Source organism: Cordyceps fumosorosea (assembly GCF_001636725.1).
Source record: "Cordyceps fumosorosea ARSEF 2679 chromosome Unknown scaffold_7, whole genome shotgun sequence".
NCBI classification, from domain to species: Eukaryota; Fungi; Ascomycota; class Sordariomycetes; order Hypocreales; family Cordycipitaceae; genus Cordyceps; species Cordyceps fumosorosea.
Genome location: NW_017387307.1, coordinates 1,080,086 through 1,099,586, shown reverse-complemented (window position 1 = coordinate 1,099,586; position 19,501 = coordinate 1,080,086). Strand labels below are relative to the sequence as shown.

General features: G+C 55.1%; 7 protein-coding genes across 7 annotated transcripts; 3 read left to right on the top strand and 4 right to left on the bottom strand.

Annotated features, from left to right (window-relative positions):
• Positions 1–1,192: 1,192 nt before the first annotated feature.
• Positions 1,193–3,523, bottom strand: ISF_03860 (Peptidase C19, ubiquitin carboxyl-terminal hydrolase 2; the record flags this gene model as incomplete). The annotated part of the gene is made up of 1 exon (XM_018847466.1): positions 1,193–3,523. One exon carries the CDS (start codon positions 3,521–3,523, stop codon positions 1,193–1,195), a length of 2,331 nt encoding a protein of 776 aa, XP_018705673.1.
• Positions 3,524–4,425: 902 nt separating this feature from the next.
• Positions 4,426–5,653, top strand: ISF_03859 (trimethyllysine dioxygenase; the record flags this gene model as incomplete). Its single annotated transcript, XM_018847465.1, has 6 exons — positions 4,426–4,452; positions 4,500–4,560; positions 4,619–4,706; positions 4,760–4,871; positions 4,919–5,516; positions 5,574–5,653. 6 exons carry the CDS (start codon positions 4,426–4,428, stop codon positions 5,651–5,653), a joined length of 966 nt encoding a protein of 321 aa, XP_018705672.1.
• Positions 5,654–7,121: 1,468 nt separating this feature from the next.
• Positions 7,122–9,069, top strand: ISF_03858 (serine/threonine-protein phosphatase 2B catalytic subunit; the record flags this gene model as incomplete). Its single annotated transcript, XM_018847464.1, has 4 exons — positions 7,122–7,284; positions 7,415–8,004; positions 8,070–8,989; positions 9,042–9,069. 4 exons carry the CDS (start codon positions 7,122–7,124, stop codon positions 9,067–9,069), a joined length of 1,701 nt encoding a protein of 566 aa, XP_018705671.1.
• A 437-nt stretch (positions 9,070–9,506) lies between these two features.
• On the bottom strand, positions 9,507–10,244 carry ISF_03857 (methyltransferase; the record flags this gene model as incomplete). Its single annotated transcript, XM_018847463.1, has 1 exon — positions 9,507–10,244. The coding sequence occupies one exon, from the start codon at positions 10,242–10,244 to the stop codon at positions 9,507–9,509; it is 738 nt and encodes a 245-aa protein (XP_018705670.1).
• A 610-nt stretch (positions 10,245–10,854) lies between these two features.
• On the bottom strand, positions 10,855–12,331 carry ISF_03856 (Monooxygenase, FAD-binding protein; the record flags this gene model as incomplete). Its single annotated transcript, XM_018847462.1, has 3 exons — positions 10,855–11,392; positions 11,465–11,783; positions 11,866–12,331. 3 exons carry the CDS (start codon positions 12,329–12,331, stop codon positions 10,855–10,857), a joined length of 1,323 nt encoding a protein of 440 aa, XP_018705669.1.
• A 349-nt stretch (positions 12,332–12,680) lies between these two features.
• On the bottom strand, positions 12,681–14,257 carry ISF_03855 (Cytochrome P450; the record flags this gene model as incomplete). The annotated part of the gene is made up of 2 exons (XM_018847461.1): positions 12,681–12,806; positions 12,926–14,257. 2 exons carry the CDS (start codon positions 14,255–14,257, stop codon positions 12,681–12,683), a joined length of 1,458 nt encoding a protein of 485 aa, XP_018705668.1.
• Positions 14,258–15,889: 1,632 nt separating this feature from the next.
• On the top strand, positions 15,890–19,501 carry ISF_03854 (DEAD-like helicase; the record flags this gene model as incomplete). Its single annotated transcript, XM_018847460.1, has 1 exon — positions 15,890–19,501. The coding sequence occupies one exon, from the start codon at positions 15,890–15,892 to the stop codon at positions 19,499–19,501; it is 3,612 nt and encodes a 1,203-aa protein (XP_018705667.1).

Here is a 19,501-nt window from a genome sequence, read left to right as displayed (position 1 = left end):
CCCAGCACTGCTACAGCTGGCTCGCCGCCCCCGGCCACCCCGGCTGTCGTGCCCGCCACCTCCAAGACCCCTGGCGGCGGCGCGTCGACCTCTACTCATCCTCCTCCTCCCGCCACTACTGCTGCTGCGGCCAAGAACGAGTGCAAGTAGATGCGGGAAGGACTCGACTTACTCGCGAAGGGGAGTGGCTTCCTTGCTCGTCTGTCGTCAGCTTTGCGTCGAAGTGAGGCAGGTCCTCAATCGACAAGATCAGACGGGTTGATTTTGGAAGCACACACACCCCCAACTACGACCCGGAGTGACATTGTATGATCAAGTTATATATCATTTGGTTCTACATAGCAACATAGGTGTACGGATAGGAATGCAAGGCGTTGAAGAAAGAGGAGGGAGCAAGATGCGCGTGAATAGAACCCCCAGTCATTCCGTCAATTCAAATTTCAGATTTTTCGCAATTTCACACTGATATAGCCACCACCCCCTGAACCTGACTCCCTTGGCTTCTCCGGGCTCTCCGGCCCCAATTGGTTCCGCCACGTGGCCACCGCCCTCTGTATCAATAAGTCTCACCATCAACATCTGTCAACTGTCTGCGTGCAGTTGTTCTCATCAACCACTGGCCCTGTCTCATCAGCTAGATTCAAAAACAAAACACACACATTACAATACCACAGCCCTACGGATACTCGGACTCGGTTTGTGATTTATTGACATCTGTAGTTCCCGCTGCTCACCTTCCCTTCATATCCTGTCAAGTCACGCAATTCGCCCTTTCGGGACAGATCATTCATGCGCCGAAGAGTGCCAAGCCAATGCAACGCATGTGCCGTCCGCGTTTCAGGATTGCGTGCCATTTCGTGTTGCTTGCTTGGATCCCGCACCGCACGGCCTACGAATACATCCCCTTGCCCATGGGTTATAACGCCGAGCCATCATCAGACGGGCACAATTTCGCGACGCAACTGAAAAAGAAAAGAGTAGGAAAATAAAATTTCCACGAGAAAAATGCATTCTTTTTTATGCTATGCTCGCTCCAACAACCCAGAATAGACAATAACACCGCTCTGGCTATGCTGTACGGTCGTCGATCCCTTACTTCGCCAGAGCTTGCCCATCAAAACGCCTTGCCATGCAGTAGAACCTATTTCGCCCTAGCAAACAAATACTCCAGTGCCCAATCATCCCTAGCTCCTCAAGGCTTGCTGTCAACCCCGGAATCGCTGTCTGGAGGAGAGGCCGACTCTGCGGTCCCCACTGTCGTATCGTCCGTCTCCGTGGCGCCAGCATCTGATCGGTATTCGTTGGCGTCAGCCTCCGTCTCCGTCTCCATGTCCGTCTCTGTGTCCGCTGTAGGCGTGCCCAAAGTGCCCGACATCGAAGTGCGCGAGCCGGGCCCCGATGGCGCGGTGAGTGTTGTAGCCTCGGAATGAAAATTGGTAGGTAGGCCAGCCTCAGCGTCCTGCATCTCGTCCTCCTCCGCGTCGAGAACCATGGTGGAATCGACGCATTCGTAAAAGAGCATAAAGACGCCGGGCGATAACGACATGACTGTCTCATCGCTTACTTTGCTGACGTTGTTATCACTGAGGCGCCACCACGTCGGCTCAATCGGCGTGGTGGCCTCGCTCCGATTCTCTGCCTGGGCGTCGGTGTCGGGATCAGCAACTTCGCCTGTTGCAACTTCTTCTACACTACCCTCAATCTCGGCCTCTTGAGCTTCTGCCGAAGTAACTTCTTCATTTTTTTCAACAAATTCGTCAGAATGTGCGGGTGCAGCCTTGGACTCAGACATCGCTAGTCTTGCGTTCTCTTCCGGCGCGGGTCCTGTAAACCCCTCCGACGTATCATCAGTCGTTGCCTCGGCTGCTTCGCTGGGAGCCGGGGTACTTTGTGCAGATCGTGGGTACTTGCGATAGCATATGTAGTGTCCATTTTCATGCCGGCCATAGTGTGTCACGGCAGCGCGCAGCTCGTAAATCGGACCGGAAAGCCGCGAGCGGTTGCTGTCCGCAGCGATTAAGGAAGCCATGGACCCCGTGGGCCACAACTCTTCCCTACTGACGCTGCCAGCCTTGCTGCCCGAGCTGCCTAGGCACCACGGGCCAAGATCTAGAGTCATGGGAAAATGCACAGGTGCTGAGTTTTTGATCATATCAAACGTGGTTGGATCAAATACAGACCGATTCATATGTACGACCAGTGATTGAGGTGGCCGCCCGATCACGATTTGTTTCGTCTTGGTTGTCATAACCTTGCTTTTTGGTGAGATTTTGCATGCCCCGTGAAGCGTCTTTTCGTCAAAGTCATCCTCTTCCAACGCAAGATTGACTGCCTCCAAGCGTTGCATCGTGTCGGACAACTGTGTCTCGGAAATATTGCTCTCCTTCATCTTATTCAAGAGGTTTGTTAAGAGAATTTGCGTTTTCAAAAGCGTGCACTTGGGGCACTCGACACCTTCGATGGCCTCGACCTTGGTGTACGCATCTAGACGCTCGTAGAGATCGTGTTGATTCTTGTCGAGTCCAAGGCTGAGCGTAAGACAGTTGAATGGAATCATGGAGATGCCATCCGAGTGACCACAACGTATGCAGGCTACTCTTTGCGCGAGCAGCCCCTCGAGAGGATTTCGAATCAGCTTCATCTCGGACAATCTCGAGTCGGGAGTGGCGCTGTGGTATCCGCTGTCATCGCTGTGTTCGCTGGGTGTCGCATCGTCCTTGACCAGTGCGTCACTTTCCAGCCCATGCTGCGGCCGACAGCCCTGCACTGCAGTGGCCACGCTCTTTTCTATGTCGTCGAGTATTTTGGAGTAGTATTCTTGCGCATCCTGCTGTGTCCACGTGCTCATCGATTTGAGCACTCTCGGCGTCCATAAAGTCTGTCCGCTGTTTTCGAGATCATTTAGATCAGATATCAGTGTCTTTAGTGTCTGAGCAACATTGCTATTGGGTTGCTTAGTGTCCAGATTCTCGAGACACGTTGACAGAAACTCCGGAATAGAATCGAGCGAGGAAAGTCCCTGCAGGATGCTATTCTGGTAGCACGAATTATCAATGTTGCCTAGCCCTGGTGGCTGGTCGGACGGCGCCTTGACCCCAAAGACATTGCTTGTGGCCGACAGCGCGCGGCTTCGGGCTTTCAGAACGGTAGCCATCACACCTCCTGGTCGGTCCAGTCCTATTATACGGCGCATCGCATCGCTCTTGGCTGTGTGCGTGTTGTTGTTGCTCATCGGTTGCGACGGGTTGATCCAGCTGTCAACGGCAAAGATTACGCGGGCGGGTAGGACAAAGATGAGTGCTTCGAGAAGAATATTGCCTGCCGATGTCACGACCGCATCGAGAGTTGTCTCCTGGCCATACGCTCTGTAGAGGAGCGTAGCTGCGAGGACCAGCAGTGTGATGCTCCAGCCCGACCAGTGAAATCTGTCCCAGAGGGACTCGCTTGTCGGCGAAAGAAGTCGTCGGTGCGCAGACACGCGATCGTGATAAAAGTTGACGAGCTGCTCGTCTTCGAAGTTCATGCTGTAGAGGGAGCGCTGCCTCGGAAACTTGTCGGATGAAGCGCTCTTCTGGATGGTGCCTTGTCGAGGGCGCACGGATGGTTAAAGTTGCAGTGCCATGACAATGTTTTGTGGCACAAAGAGGAAATTCGTGGCTGATGATGATGCCTGACGTGCTCGTATCTTCTGTTGAGAATGCTACCACGGAGGATATTGGCGAACGGGCGGTGGTGACTTTTTAATGCTGCGTTTTTGAGTTTGAGAGGTTCGGAAGGCAATCGCCATCAAGCTGGTCTGTCCTCCCAAGTAACTACTGAGATAACTTAGTTGCGACGTCAGAACTTTTTGCGGCCTGCGCCGCGCGCTGTGGCGCTGCCTGCTGATTCGGAAGCCTGTTCTCACGTGCGAACTGTGGCGTTCTCTGCTAACAACAGCCCGCTAAGGTTAACTAGGTTGCCTCCGTCGGTCCGGGGTAATGAGGATGTATCTTCCAAGCAACAAATTGCATTAAAAAAAACACGGCACGATGAAATCGAGCCTGCTGAGCGTGGCTCAAGCCATCCGGCAAGTAACCGATTCTACAATCACTATAGAATTGCGGCTAACGATGCATAGCCCAAAAGCTACTCTAACACGAAGCAGCGTGTCGGTAGCTGTTTCGGGGATTCGGCCCAATGCCAGAGTATACTCGACGGTCCTGGAATCAAGCGCCAAAGGGCTGCTTTTGAGAAGCGCTGAATCCGGAAGACAAGTCAACACGCTCCTGTACGTGATGACATGAGCAATTGTACTTTCTTGGCTAATTACTGGCTCTAGCTCCAAGTTTTGGCTTCGGTAAGTTCTGGTGGGTGAGGCAGCGCCGAAGTATGCTAACACAAACAAGCGACAACTGTCGCTGCAATTTGTGCGTCAACCAAGACACGATGCAGAGAAATTACGACACATTTGGCGTGAGGCGTCCTGTCTATTAGTGGCGGAGCTATACTGACAAGCCTAGATTTCGGCAGAAATCGAACCAGCGAAAATATCGCCCAAAACCGACGGAGTGGAAATTACTTGTATGCAGCTGCCCATAAAACCCTATCGCGCCTTTGAATAAGAAGCTAATGGATGTAGGGAGCGACTCGCATAAAAGTTACTACCCCTGGGCATGGTTCTACGAAGCCCTCACTGCCAGCAGAAGCAATCACCCAATGGCACAAAAGTAAGTCTTCATGAAGCCGCACTGGTGAACCATGAGACCCTGACAATTCGTAGCGAAAAGAAACTGTGGGGTGCCAGCATCGCAGAGAATCCCCCGGAAGTTCCGTTTGACTCCGTTGTAGAAGGCAAGGGCCTGAACGGCCTGGCGGACCTGACAGACAAAATTGTAAGCCAGGCTTCAACTGCTTGCACATGCATGACTAACACCTGCAGCGCGCATATGGCCTCTGCTTCGTGACAAACACCCCTGCGACGCCTGAGGCTTCAGAAAAGCTGCTGGAGACGATTGGGCCAATCCGAAATACTCACTACGGCGGGTTCTACGACTTCATTCCTGATCTTGCCTTGGCTGATACGGCGTACACTAACCTGGCACTCGCGGCTCACACCGACACAACCTATTTTACCGAGCCGGCTGGCCTGCAAGCATTCCACCTGCTCTCGCACACGCCTCCCCCGAACCAACGCCCGGAAGAGGCCCTGGGCGGTCAGTCACTGCTTGTGGACGGCTTCCACGCCGCGTCACTGCTCAAGCAGGAGTCGCCCGAAGACTACGAAACGTTGCGTCGGGTCAAGGTGCCGTGGCATGCAAGCGGGAACCAAGACGTAGCGATTGCTCCGGACCGTGCATATCCCGTGATTGAGGGAGACTTGGCCTTGCATCGGATTCGCTGGAACAACGATGACAGAGGCGTGATTCCACTGGACGTCGACGTCGATGCGTGGTATAAGGCTGCGCGCAAGTGGAACGAGATTCTGACGCGCAAGGATAGCGAGTACTGGTTCCAGCTGACGCCCGGGCGAATGCTGAGTAGGTTGATGGCTGGTCTGATTGTGTTTGGAGCTGTTGCTGACTTGACTGCTGTAGTCTTTGACAACTGGCGAGTCCTTCACGGGCGAAGCGCGTTTGAGGGCCTGAGACGCATCTGCGGTGGCTACAGTAAGTGACCTTGATTAGCGAAGCTAGGAGTATGCTGAGCCATTTAGTCAACCGAGACGATTTTATTTCTCGATGGAAGACGTCGAACTTTGAAAGGGATGAGGTCATTTCCCATAACATGCAGCTTCGATGACAGGTAGGAAGGTAAGTTTTCGCGACGGTGGCGATGGGCACTGAACGTTAGAAAAAAGATGAGAAATGAAAAATGGAAGTAAATACATTAAACAAAGTTTACTTGGTGATAAGAGAATAATCGTCGATGAAGAAACCAGTCATCAGTACAGATCATGTAGCTCTACTGGTTGATGGTTATCTGATTCAGCCACATCCCGAGGTGTGACGTAGTTGACACAAAAATGGTAGTGGGATGCGAGAGACAAACGACGGGAAAAGTGTGGCGCGAAATGGGGTTCAGAGATCTCGTCAGAGAAGAAAGGCCACATTTGTTAGCATTAAAAGTTGTACTTGGGAATGCTTTTGAATGTGTGTTGTGTAACCCGTTACAATGTATGTACCGTGATGCGCTGACTGCGTGGTTTGTCGAAGACAAGGCCAGAAAAGCTTATTGCGCCAGCTTTTTCTTGGCTGCCTTTGTTTTTTGGGCAAATTGGGGGACTTTTTCCTCGTATCCCAGGGTGGAAGCGGGGCCCGAGCTGCCTCTTTGGCGCGGGGCACAGGGGTGAGTCCAGATACTGGGGAAAAAAGGAAGCGAGGAAAAATGGAAACAGGAAAGAGAAAGCTTTGAAAATTCGCAGAGAATCATCTCAATCAGAATTCAAAATCTCACGGGTAGGAGAAAATTGCTGGTTGAGTTGTAGAGCTCCTCTGATGACTGGCAGCTTACACTGCTGAATGAGGGGTACCTTGATTGGGTGGGCAAAGAATCCATGCAACACAGGCAGCTCATCCACTGTAAGCATTACCAAACCACCACTGTACACTGCCCGTAGCGCCAAATCGGGCACCTCGTTCCTCGTCATGCTTCCACTGCAACTCCCAATCACGCCTCTTCTCTCCCACTTGTAACCCACCTGCCCGTCCATCGCCTTGGATCCGCCGCCCACCTGGAAGCTTTGCCCATCCATTCTCTGCTCTTTGCAGACCAACCTTCTTCTCCACGGAGCTCTGCCTAACCATTCTGCATCAACCTCCAGTTTGACTCGTCCGCCATCATCCACGGCCTCGTTCCGCACCCCCTACCAGCGCCCTCTGCCGTCTCAACGAGTCACCTTGGAGTCGCTCCCGGACCTGCCTAACTTACCAGCAAGCCGCATACAAATATTCGTATGCTCTAGCTCTGCTCTGCTCTGCAAACCTCAGCCCCTCACCGCCAAGAAAGCGCGGCTATTCGGTCCTGCGATTAGGCTGACCTTGCGACAACATTCTTTTCTGTCCATCCAGGAGGCGTTTTTCTTCCACCCGACACCTGCCTGATTCCTCCGCGTCTTTGTCGGCTACCTCCCCCCCGCCGCAGCCATGGACGCCGAGCACACCACCACCCTCGAGGACCGTCGCAACCAGCAGGTCGACAATGCTATCCGTGCCATTCAGCACAAGAAGCCCGTCCCCGAGATTGATTTCACGATTCATACCATGGAGGATGGCACCCAGGTTAGCACCATGGAGCGTGTTTGCAAAGGTATGTCGAGCCCAGGTGCTGCGCAGTGCATACGCCGCCTTGCCAAGCTGCGCGACAAATGCATCTGAACTGTTTACGTCCCGCGCAACGTTTGCCTCATCATGATGCTAATCAACTCATTCTCCCGCAGACGTCCAAGCACCGGCCACCTTCAAACCTACGGACGAGCAATTCTTCTCGGATAGCACCCACACCAAACCCGACATCCATTTCCTCAAGCAGCACTTTTACCGCGAGGGTCGTTTGACCGAAGAGCAGGCTCTCTTCATCCTCAAGACCGGTGCCGATGTTTTGCGCGCAGAGCCCAACCTACTCGAGATGGACGCCCCCATCACTGTCTGTGGTGATGTCCACGGCCAGTACTACGACCTCATGAAGCTGTTCGAGGTCGGCGGCGATCCTGCCGAGACGCGCTACCTCTTCCTTGGCGACTACGTCGACCGCGGCTACTTTTCTATCGAGTGTGTCTTGTATCTGTGGTCTCTTAAGATCCACTACCCTAAGACCCTCTGGCTCCTGCGCGGCAACCACGAGTGCCGTCACTTGACCGACTACTTCACCTTTAAGCTCGAATGCAAACACAAGTACTCCGAGGCTGTCTACGAAGCCTGCATTGAGGCCTTTTGCTGCCTACCCCTCGCCGCTGTCATGAACAAGCAGTTTCTCTGCATCCATGGAGGTCTCAGCCCCGAGCTGCACACCCTGGATGACCTGAGAAATGTACGAGACGCGAAGCCCTTTATGACTGAGTCGTGTAGAACCATTTACTAACAAGATTGCTTTAGGTTGATCGGTTCCGGGAGCCTCCTACGCAGGGTCTCATGTGTGACATTCTCTGGGCCGACCCCCTCGAAGACTTTGGACAGGAAAAAACTAGCGACTATTTCCTGCATAACCACGTACGAGGATGCTCGTACTTTTTCTCATATCCCGCAGCGTGCGCCTTCTTAGAGAAGAACAACCTCCTCTCCGTCATCCGCGCACATGAAGCTCAAGACGCCGGCTACCGAATGTACCGGAAGACTAAGACGACCGGTTTCCCCAGTGTCATGACCATCTTTTCCGCACCGAATTACCTCGACGTTTATAACAACAAGGCCGCGGTTCTCAAGTACGAAAACAATGTTATGAACATTCGCCAATTTAATTGCACCCCCCACCCCTACTGGCTTCCAAACTTTATGGACGTCTTTACCTGGTCGCTGCCCTTTGTGGGAGAAAAGATTACAGACATGTTGATTGCTATTCTCAGCACGTGCTCGGAAGAGGAACTTAGAGAGGAGACACCGTCATCTACCTCGCCCGGTCGCGTGTCGCCACCCGTCGTTTCGACTCCCACCGACCACGACCCCGAATCGATTGAATTCAAGCGCCGAGCAATCAAGAACAAGATTCTTGCTATCGGCCGCATGTCGAGGGTGTTCCAGGTCTTGCGCGAGGAGTCGGAGCGTGTTACGGAGCTCAAGACGGTCGCTGGCGGCCGTCTGCCGGCTGGTACCCTGATGCTCGGCGCGGAAGGTATCAAAAACGCTATCAGCTCCTTTGAAGATGCCAAAAAGGTGGATATTCAAAACGAGCACCTGCCTCCCAGTCAAGAGGAGGTCACCAGACACCAGGAAGAGGAGAGAAGTATTGCTATGCAAAAGGCTGTGCACGAGGCCGACAATGACAAGAAGCTCCATCAGCTGTCAAGACGACTCAGCACGTAGGTATTTAGAACTCGATTTAAAAGCCCATCGACTAACTCGACTCGACAGAGACCGCAAGCCCGCTTCCCGTTCGTAGACCGACAGGTATCGTGTAGAGCATGTGGGATTGCGATGCAAATGCTTGAACACGGGGGAGTTAGAGGGTTACAATTGGCATTTGAAATAAAGAGTGCACAGTCATCATTTGAAATGGCCCAGCAGGCTGGTTCTGGTAGAAAGCAAGTCAAGGCGAATTGCGCGGATCAACAAATATACCAAGAGGAAAGCATGGCGGACGAAGAGGAAAGGGAGTTGATGCGAGTATTGATGAATCCCAAGCTCTTCTACGAAAGCAGTGTTTGGAAACATTGTCTAGTTGAATAGGTGGCTTCCGGGCTATATAGTTTAACGAGCATATACGAGTTAGATGAGGATGTACGATGCAGCAGTGATGTCATTCTGAAAAAGGCTCCGTAGGACACACTCCCAAACTCCAACCGCGACGTATTGCACAATTATACAGTAATTTTTCCTTTACGCAGCCTCTTGGCTTTCCGCTCTTTGGGGCTTGGTTGCTACGAGGAGCTGACACGGCCAGATGCCAAAGACCATCCTCCAACCGACAAACGAGACGACCACGTCCGTCCACCCCAACCCTTCCAGCACCGCCCTGTGATCGCCAAAGTATCCGCACAAGTCGACCAGCACGATCCTGCCGCCTGGCCCGCATACCCTCGCCATCTCCGCCACCGCCGTTCTTCGCCCCGCGCGGTCGGCGTTGTGCAACGCTAAACTGGACGCGACCACACCGAACGCGCCGTCCGCGAATGGGAACGACTCGGTGAAGCTCGCCTCGTGCAGCACGACACGGTCGAGGAGCCCGAGCGCGGCGGCGTTGCGGTACGTGGCCGCGGGGCCGTTACCGGTCTGGTCGCCGGTGCGGAATAGGTCGATGCCGTAGGCGCGCGTGCCGCGGGCGGCGGCGAGCTTGAAGAGGACGAGGCCGCGGCCGCAGCCGACGTCGAGGGCCGGGGAGGAGGACGGGGGCAAGGAGGCGTAGATGGCGTCCCAGGCGAGGGACTTGCCGCGGAGGGTGGCGTAGAGGTACAGGGGAGCGGCGAAGCAGGAGAGGAGAAGGCCGAGGGGGGAGTCGATGCCGTAGGATGGCTTGGCGGGTGTGGGAGGGGGGGAGGGGGAGGTGACGATAGATCGGATGAGGTCGACGGGAGGAGGGTCGACATTGTAGATGGTTCTCGGTGGCGTGGTGGACATGCTTTTCGCGGTGTTGTGTCGGGAAGTATAAATGAGGTAAGTTCATGAAAAAAAGAAAATGAGAATGACTCGATCTGAGGGTATGTAGATCTGGACGATGAGAGCATTACGTTGACGCGTAAACGGGTGGCGATCGCGAGGGTTCAGGTAGACTAGCTCAGCCAAGCTGAAAGTCTACCTAACCAACAGGGGTAGGAGAGAACGCTTCACACTTGCAGGCAGATTATCAACTCGGCGATATTGCTATACTGAAAAGGGGAAATTCGGTGGTTTCCAGAGACTATGGACGTGGGAGAAACGCTCGTCCGTCTTCGTCGTGTAGTTGTCCGGCCCGGCCACCTCCGTGTTGGATTTCCGTTTTGGGCAACCAATGCCGGCTGGATCCCGGGCTCCGGTTGGATCCCGAGCTATGTTGTCGCCGCGCTTAAGATATGTCCGATACACGGAGAAATAAAAGAGACACGGGCGATTTTATTTTCTTTTTCTTTTTATATTTTGCGATATTCTAGCTGGGACCTCCTATACATGTATATATATATATATATAGTCTTATGTTCTATTATGCCGGCGCCTGCCATACAGACAGTGGCATGCTCAAATACCACCAAGTCTACGCTATCGCTTCATAACACACCTTAACAACCTTGACCGGGTCGTACGCGAAGCACCAGTCCCTCACCCGCTGATCCGCCAGCCCATACGTCAAGCTCTCCGTAGCCAGCGTCGCCTCCGACACACCGTCGGCGTCCTTCAACCCGTCCGCCCTCATCGCCGCGTACACCTTTTCCCTCTTCGTGGCGTCCTCGACGTGCAGCATGCGGCCTCCGTGCAGGCTCGCGTCCTGCACAATGCGCACGCGCTCTTTACGCGCTTCCTCAAACGCCTTGAGCGCCGTCTTGAGCTTGCCGTGATCGACGGCCGCTCCTTTGACGGCGGCGGGACAGGCGAGGTCAAGGACGGCGATGAGGGACGCGGCATCCTCGACGGCCATGCTGACGCCCATGGACAGGTAGAAGGCCATAGCGTGCGCGGCGTCGCCGACGAGCGCGAAGCGGCCGGAGGCGTGGGCCCAGCGCGAGAGCGGCGGCACGGCGTGTACGGGGAAGTTTTGCATCTTGGGCAGCAGGGTGTCGATCAGCCGCCGTACCCTGTTGACATTGTTAGAGAGCTGTGATTAAAGAGGGAAACATCTCTGTGATAGTGCGGGCTTGGCTGCTGACCTTGGCTCAAAGCCCTTGACGAGGTCCTGGGCAAAGGCCCGGTACTCGTCGGGGGTAAACTTGGACATGTCGATGTCGTCGGGGTGCGAGAGCACGACGTTGAACAGCGTGGCCTCCTTTATGAGATAGGCCATGACGGAGCGCCCCGGCGCGATCCACAGGTGCGATCTGTACGTCTCCAGGTCGGCCAAGTCGGCGAGCAGCGGATCGGCCTTCATCTGCGCCACCTCCGCCATAGTGCGGACGGCGGCCAGCCCCGTGGGCCGGGTGTCGGCGTTGGCGTCGCCAAGGAGTTGGCGTCTCGCAAACGAATTGATGCCTAGGATCAAATGAGATGAGAAGGGAGAAATATTAAGCCATTATATGTCAAGCAAGAGTGTTCCGGTCGGGGTGGGCCTTACCGTCGGCACCGAGCACCAGGTCGGCGACCAGCCGGGTCCCGTCATGCAGCTCCACCGCTCCGGCCGCAAAGTCGTAGGCGACGACCCTGCTATCGACGCGTAGCTCCGCGCCGGCCCGGATGGCGTGGCGGTGCAGCAGGTCATGCAGGACCGCGCGATGGACGACGATGTACGGCGCGCCGCCGTACCGTTCCTCCATGGTACCGGTCGGGATCGCGGCGAGCACGTCACCCGAGGCGCCATCGCGGACGAGCATCTCGGCGGGCACGATGGAGGCGTCGAGCACGTCGTCACGCATGCCCCAGCGGAACAGGTACCGCATGGCGAGCGGCGTCATCTGCACGCCGGCGCCCATCTCGGCGAGCGCCGGCGCGGCCTCGAGCACGAGGACGCGGTGGCCAGACCGAGCTAGCGCAAGGGCGAGGGAGAGGCCGGCTATGCCGGCTCCAACGATGATGATTTCCATAAATATGTGGTCTGGCCGTGTTTCTATGTAGAGGATGAGAGTTGGTTGCTATGCGAGACGGGATCGCCTCGGACGGCCCGGGAAGTGAGGGGTCTGTCTGTGATCGAGTGCGGCGGCGTAAGGCTGCGATCGGCGGGGCGGGCGGCGAGGATTGCCTCGAGTGGTTGCTTCTAGTGGACCAAGGTTACTTCCAAGATGAGTAATGAGATTTCAAAGGCGTTAATAGGGCAATGCACGATTTCTTTAATGAACAACCATGTGTGACTTTAGTTGCGCAGTCGCACTGGGCTTCTTGGTCAGGGCCAAGGTCGCATTAGCTCTTACACTCCGCCAGAAGGCTCACCACGATTTACACTCTGTGCTTGACCTTGACTCTGAAATCAATAGGCTTGACAAACCAAAGATTCTTCGTTTCCCATGCGTTGTTTCCATGAACCGCCTCAAAATCATACCTCCTGACCAGCATCGGCACCAGCTTCGAGATTTCCAGCATTGATATGTGTCGCCCAATACACGTTCTCGAACCCAATCCAAACTTAAATCTAGTGTCAGTCCCTTGTTCCAAGGCTTTTGTGTATTCCATAGTTAACTCACCGGTAGATAGTAGGCGTTCAACTTCTTCACCTCGTCTTGCTCTGCCAGCCACCGCTCCGGCCGGAACTCGTGCGCGTCCTGCCCAAACACGGCCTCGTTGTAATGCGCGCACCAGTTATTCAGTCCGACCGTGGTCCCTTCCGGGAAGTATTGCCCACTTAGCATCAGGCCATCTTTGGAGACGTCTCTCCACAGAGGCAGGCCCGTGGCTGAGTGCATCCGCAGCGCCTCGGTGATCACCGCCTGCAGGTACGTCATGTCCTTGCCGTCCTGGAATCGCACATGCCCGCGGTCGTCCAGCTTGCCCTGCTTTTCCAACTCGTCCACCTCCGCCCTCAGCCTTGCCAGCGCAGCCGGATTCCGCATCAAGTGGTACAAGATCGCCGACAGCGTAATGGCGGTCGTATCAGAGCCGGCCACAATGTTCGCCAGCGACATGCTAATGAGGTGATCGTCCGTGACCTTTTCGGGATCCTTTTCGTTCTGGACGAGCATCTTGTCGAGGAAGCTCTGCGGCTTGTACTCGTCAGATGCCTCGTCTGTGGATGCCTCCGCGGCGGCGGCCATCTCCGCGCGACGCTGAGTCACGCGCTGCTGTGTGAACCTGAGCAGATAATTCCGGCCGGCCGCTCCGCCGATGCCCAGCCAAGTCATGACGCGGTACAGAATTGGGTGCACCTCCGGGAAAGTGCCAACCAGGGCTCCATACACAATGAGCTTGTGGTTCGCCGCGAGCAGACCCGAGATGTCCTCGCCGTGATCCAGGAACCCGAAGCGCTTCGAGTAGGTGATGTCTCCAATAACATCGAATGCAAAGCACTGAAACCAGTGCGCCAGATCAAATGCTGTCCCTTCCCTCGCAAGCTTGTCGAATCTTTGGAAGAAGATTTCGGTACATGAATCCACGTACCCCTCATAGCTCACCAGACTAGTCATGCTGTATAGATTCTGGAAGCGCCTCCGAGTTTCCGCGTGTCGCTTCTGCAACCTGTCCGGGAACAAGGTTGCGCGCTCCGCGGTCGGGTGCTGCCAGCCATCGTACCACGCCGACTTGGGCATCTTGGATCCCACGCTGTACACGGCGCTGACGGCCTCTGGCGTGTCAATGCTGAACATGTTCGGCGCCAGGCGGACGATTGGCCCGTAACGCCGGTGTAGCGCGATGTTTTCATCCTCAAAGTGCCCCCTGACGACGCGGAAAAGGTACCAGAGACGAGTGAACCGAGCAAGGAAAGGCCCTGGAACAGACCGTAATGGCGAGGTCAGCGCCTGAATAATAGTGACGGCAATGAAGCCGATAAGCGCGATGCCAATGGCGTAGATTAATAGCATGGTTGTTATATTGAACGGGCGATTTCTCCCATTTGGATTGAGTCGAGAGGGCGGATATTCTGCAAAGAGACATGTGCCCAAGCATATACTTCCCTCTATTTCAACTGGAAAAGTCTCATTATAAATGCCGAGTCTCTTATAAGCTGTCAAGTAATATCATGACGCGGGGGAGACCTCCGAAGGACCACAATTGGGTCGTCCATCTGCAGGTTTCGGGAATCCCTCCATTCCGGCTATTTTACTCCACCGCAATCATATATCAATAAAGAATATCCATTCATAAAGCGATAGAGGATCAATACTCATTCAGGAAAAATCCCGCGACGCCCGTTACAGCGCGTGTCGCGCATTCCAGGCCGGTGATGGACGCCACTACATCAACGGAACGGATTCCAGGCAGCCACATGCATGCTCAACACAACCGCTGTAACATATCATGTTCTTGAGAACTCAAGACTTTTGAAACACCGAAGTGTTGCCCTTGGTGTCAAAAACGTGAATCCTTCGCTGGCCGCCGCGTCCGCTCTGGGGAGGAGGCTGAGCTATGTAGATGCATCGCCAGTCAGTGGTGATGATGCAAATGGTCCTTAGAATCGATACGGATGCTGCCGGTTCGCAAGGTATCCATGTCTTAATACCCCTTTTATATGCATTATATTGGCTGCATGTCGGGGGATACCGGTGATGTTTTGCCGGCCTCGACGAGCAAAGGTGTCATCATCTCGGACTTTTCTGTTCGCGCCGGCCACCAACTCAACTTCGAGATTTACCGTCTCCTGATAGGTAAAACTGAAATGTTCGATTCGATTGGTAGCAATCCTTGTGCTGAGCCCGAAGTAGCCATCTCGAATAAAGTTCATAATATCTGCCTCAAGAAGCAGTCGACGTATTTACAATACCTTTTGAGCCAGCTCCACAAGATCGAAAAAGGATTCTCTTTCTTTGTCAAGATTCTTCAACCCAAATCCAACCACCAAAGTCCGTCTGTCATCGGGGTAGCGTAGTGACAAGAAGCTCGCGATCTGCGCCGCGTAGAGCTGTCCGAGAGTCTCCCGTTCTCCCCCACCTCCGCCCAGGAGCGTCGTTGGTGTGAGGTGTGTGGACGGAAGGAGGCCGTGGCTACCGGCGGGTAAACTCATTTCAACACCTCCGGCCGCAGATGGCGTCAGGGGAACTTGAACCTGTACATGCGATAAGCTGACCGATCATGCAGTTGGGCTTAGCTGCGTACCCATTGTGATAGCCTCCCTTCCTGGCTGATTGTGACAAGGATTCGGTCAGAGTAGTTTGTCGAAGATACCTCAGTTGCAATTCCGTTTACAAACCCGGTAGCCTTCTGAGTCTTTGCCGGATACGCATCGTCCCTGATATCCCGGGCTGCCATTTTGCTTTGACTTGGCAAACTTCTAGCATGTCCCGGGTAACTGAGCCTCACGATCAGGTTAGTGATAACAGCTCACCGCCCCGCACTAGTCCCGTTCGGGTTGCAGGTTTTTGCGGTCACCAGCGGCAAAATCAAGCTCCACCAAAATTCTAGGTAGTGCCGCTGGATATTGTCTTGCAGAAGAACTTCAGTCGAAAAAAGTTTTGCGCAAGGAATCGTGGGCCGAATATCTGTCAATCCGGGCAGAAATGGCAAAATTCATTCCTAGACAGCGCAAGCACAAGGTGCTTGCTCGCGAGCGAGCCAAGGAAAATGGCCGCCACGACGCCGCGGACACCAATCAGGAAATCCTCGACTCGGCCGACAAGCAGGAATGGGCAGACAAGCGCGCACGCATGAAGGAGGAGCTGAAGCAAGAGGCGGGAAAGATGAACTCGAAGAAGGCGAAGCGTCTCGAAAAATACATTGACACCAAGCTGCGCAAGGACGAGAACCGAGAGTTGTTGGCCAAGCTGGCTTCGAAAAAGGTCGACACGAGTTTATTCGCGAGTAGCAAATCTCTGGGTCAGGGTCGCGAGACCAAGAAACAGAGCCTGGCGAGAGCGCTGAGAGAATCCAGGGCCGGAATTGAGGATGGCGCAGAGCTCTTAGAGGAGAGACCCGAGGCGGCCAGCGACGACAGCGACGTGGACGACGAAGAACTCCCGAGCCACAAGCTCGCTGCCCGGGTAAAGTCTGCACCCATTGCAGTACCGCAGCCTGAAAGCAAGGCTACAGAACCTATATCCGATACCACACAAAAACCAGTCGTGCTAGGCTCTGGCTTGAAACGGCCTCTCGACGTCGACGATGATGGAAGACCGGTGATCCAAAAGCGACAAAAACGAGGCGGTGTCAAATCAAAAATCACGGTTCCTGTCCAGCTCACAAATCCAGAGAGCGAAAGTGGGAGCGACGGTGATGAAGACGAGTGGGGTGGCTTCAGTGACGACAACGAGGAGTTGCTAGACGACGATGAAGATGAAGAAGCTGAAGATGATGAAGACTCGGCCTCAGACGATGAGAGCGAAGACGATGACGACGACGACGACGACGACAACGACGATGAGGATGAAGAAGCAGCTGAACAACGATCGCAACGATCTTCCATATTCAAAGCGTGGGCAACGCAACAACGCAATGAAGCGCTTGGCTTCAAGCCGAATGAGCCAACAACAAGCAACATGGTCATTCCAAAACCCGAAAATTTCGTCCCTCGTGCGCCGGAGCAAGACCCGCTGCCTATGGAACTACAACCGACCGCGAATACCGACAGAAAAGCATTCAGCGTGACCGTAACGAGGACACCGGAAATCCAGGAAGCTCGCCTGAAACTCCCTGTGGTCTCTGAAGAGCAGAAACTCATGGAAGCCATCCATAACAACAACATTGTCGTCATTTGCGGCGCTACAGGTTCCGGCAAGACGACACAAGTACCCCAGTTTCTGTACGAAGCCGGCTATGGAGCTGCGGATTCAAAAACACCGGGCATGGTTGGTGTTACGCAGCCTCGCCGAGTCGCCGCCGTCAGTATGTCACGGCGTGTAGCTGAGGAGCTGGGCGATCACTCCTCAAGAGTCGCCTACCAGATTCGATTTGAGGGAAGTGTCGACGACAAGACTGCAGTTAAGTTCATGACAGATGGTATTTTACTGCGCGAAATTGCCCAAGACATTACTCTCAAGAAATACTCGGCCATCATCATTGATGAGGCGCACGAAAGGAGTGTCAACACAGATATCCTGATCGGTATGCTGAGCAGGGTCATTAAGCTTCGTGCCGAGCTAGCAGAGGAAGACAAGAAGCTCAAGCCACTGAAGCTCGTCATCATGTCCGCTACTCTTAGAATTGAGGATCTCACAATGAACCCAAACCTATTTCCTACGCCTCCCCCGGTTCTTGAGGTGGAGGGTAGACAGCATCCCGTCACCATGCACTTCGCTCGCAAAACACACCACGACTATGTTGAGGAAGCGTTCCGCAAGATCAGCCGTGGGCATAGAAAACTCCCACCCGGTGGATTCCTGGTGTTCCTCACTGGCCGCAACGAAATTCTACAACTTAGCAAGCGCTTAAAAACGGCGTTTGGCGGGCTGAAGTCTGCCGAAGGCCCCAAAGTACGGATATCAGCCTCTGAAGCACCACTGGAAGTGGAGGACCTCGAACTTGGTGATGTGGATGATAATGCGCATGATGATTTGGATGAGATAATGTCGGATGGCGAGGAAGAGGGGGAAAATGAATTCGAGGTCGAGGAAGAGCAAGAAGCCGCCCCCTTGAAAGTACAGATTTTGCCTCTCTACTCGTTGCTCCCTACACGAGAGCAGATGCGCGTGTTCGAACCCGCACCTGAGGGTACGAGACAAATTATCCTGGCCACCAACGTCGCCGAAACGTCGCTGACCATCCCGGGAACTCGATTCGTGTTCGACTGTGGCCGAGTCAAGGACCGAAACTACGACCGTCAGAGTGGCGTGCAAAGCTACGACATTGGCTGGATTAGCAAAGCCAGCGCGAACCAGCGCGCGGGTCGTGCAGGTCGTACAGGCCCCGGTCACTGCTACAGGCTGTATTCGTCTGCCGTGTTTGAGCGCGACTTCCAGGAGTTTGCAGATCCTGAGCTCCTGCGCATGCCGATTGAGGGCGTCGTTCTGCAGCTCAAGTCCATGAATCTGCAGAACGTCGTCAACTTTCCGTTCCCTACACCGCCAGAGCGGCACAGCCTGGCTACAGCAGAGAAGCTGCTGGAATACCTCTCAGCCATCTCGACCAGCGGTCAGATTACACAAATCGGCCAGACCATGTCCATGTTTCCCCTGTCCCCCCGCTTCGCGAGAATTCTACTCGTCGGCCACCTGCACGACTGCCTGCCGTATACCATTGCTCTGGTAGCCGGCCTGTCTGCCGCCGAAGTCTTCCTACCCGAGGCGCAGGCGGTGCCCGCCTTGGCAGCCCAGGAGGACGGGGCAATCCGCACCAACGCCGACATCGTGGCCGAGACACGACAAGTCAATGCGCGACGCGCGTTCAACCAGGTGCATCACAACTTTTGCTACCTCGACGACAAGTCCGACGCCATCAAGCTGCTGCAGGTCGTGGGTGAATTCGCGCACGAGCCGACGGAGGCGTGGTGCGAGAGCCACTTTGTGCGCTTCAAGGTGCTCAAGGAAATCCAGCAGCTTCGCAAGCAGATCACGGATCTCCTGCGCACAAATATCCCATCGTTTGCCAGCCTCCAGTACAAAGAGAAGCTGGACCCGCCGTCTGCGAAGCAGGTCGCCGCGCTGAAGCAGATGGCCACCGCCGGCTTCATCGACCAGGTGGCGATCCGGGCGGACAAGGCGCCCGTGCCCCCTGAGCACCACCGCAAGCCGAAGCGGGCCATCGACGTGCCGTACGTGCCCCTCATTCCCCTCCGCGCCGGCGGCAACGAGGACGGCGGCCTCGTGTACATCCACCCGACCTCGCCGATGGCGCACCTCAGCATCCAGGAGTGCCCCGAGTACATCGTGTACTCGTACCTGCAGCGGGCGACCCCGACGGGCGACGGGTCCAAGACGCCCAAGACGCGGATGCACGCGCTCACCGACGTCTCGGGCGGGCAGCTGGCCGGGCTGGCGAGGGGCACGTCGCTGCTGACGTACGGCAAGCCGATCAAGGAGACGCGGGCGCCGTCGGCGGGCGTGGACGGCGGCGCGACGCGCGAGTGCTGGGTGAACCCGTACCTAAGGGCCGAGAACACGGGCGGGCAGGGCTGGCAGCTGCCGGCCAAGAAGGTGAAGCAGAGAAAGGTTGCCGGCCGGGGATGGGTGGTGGAATGA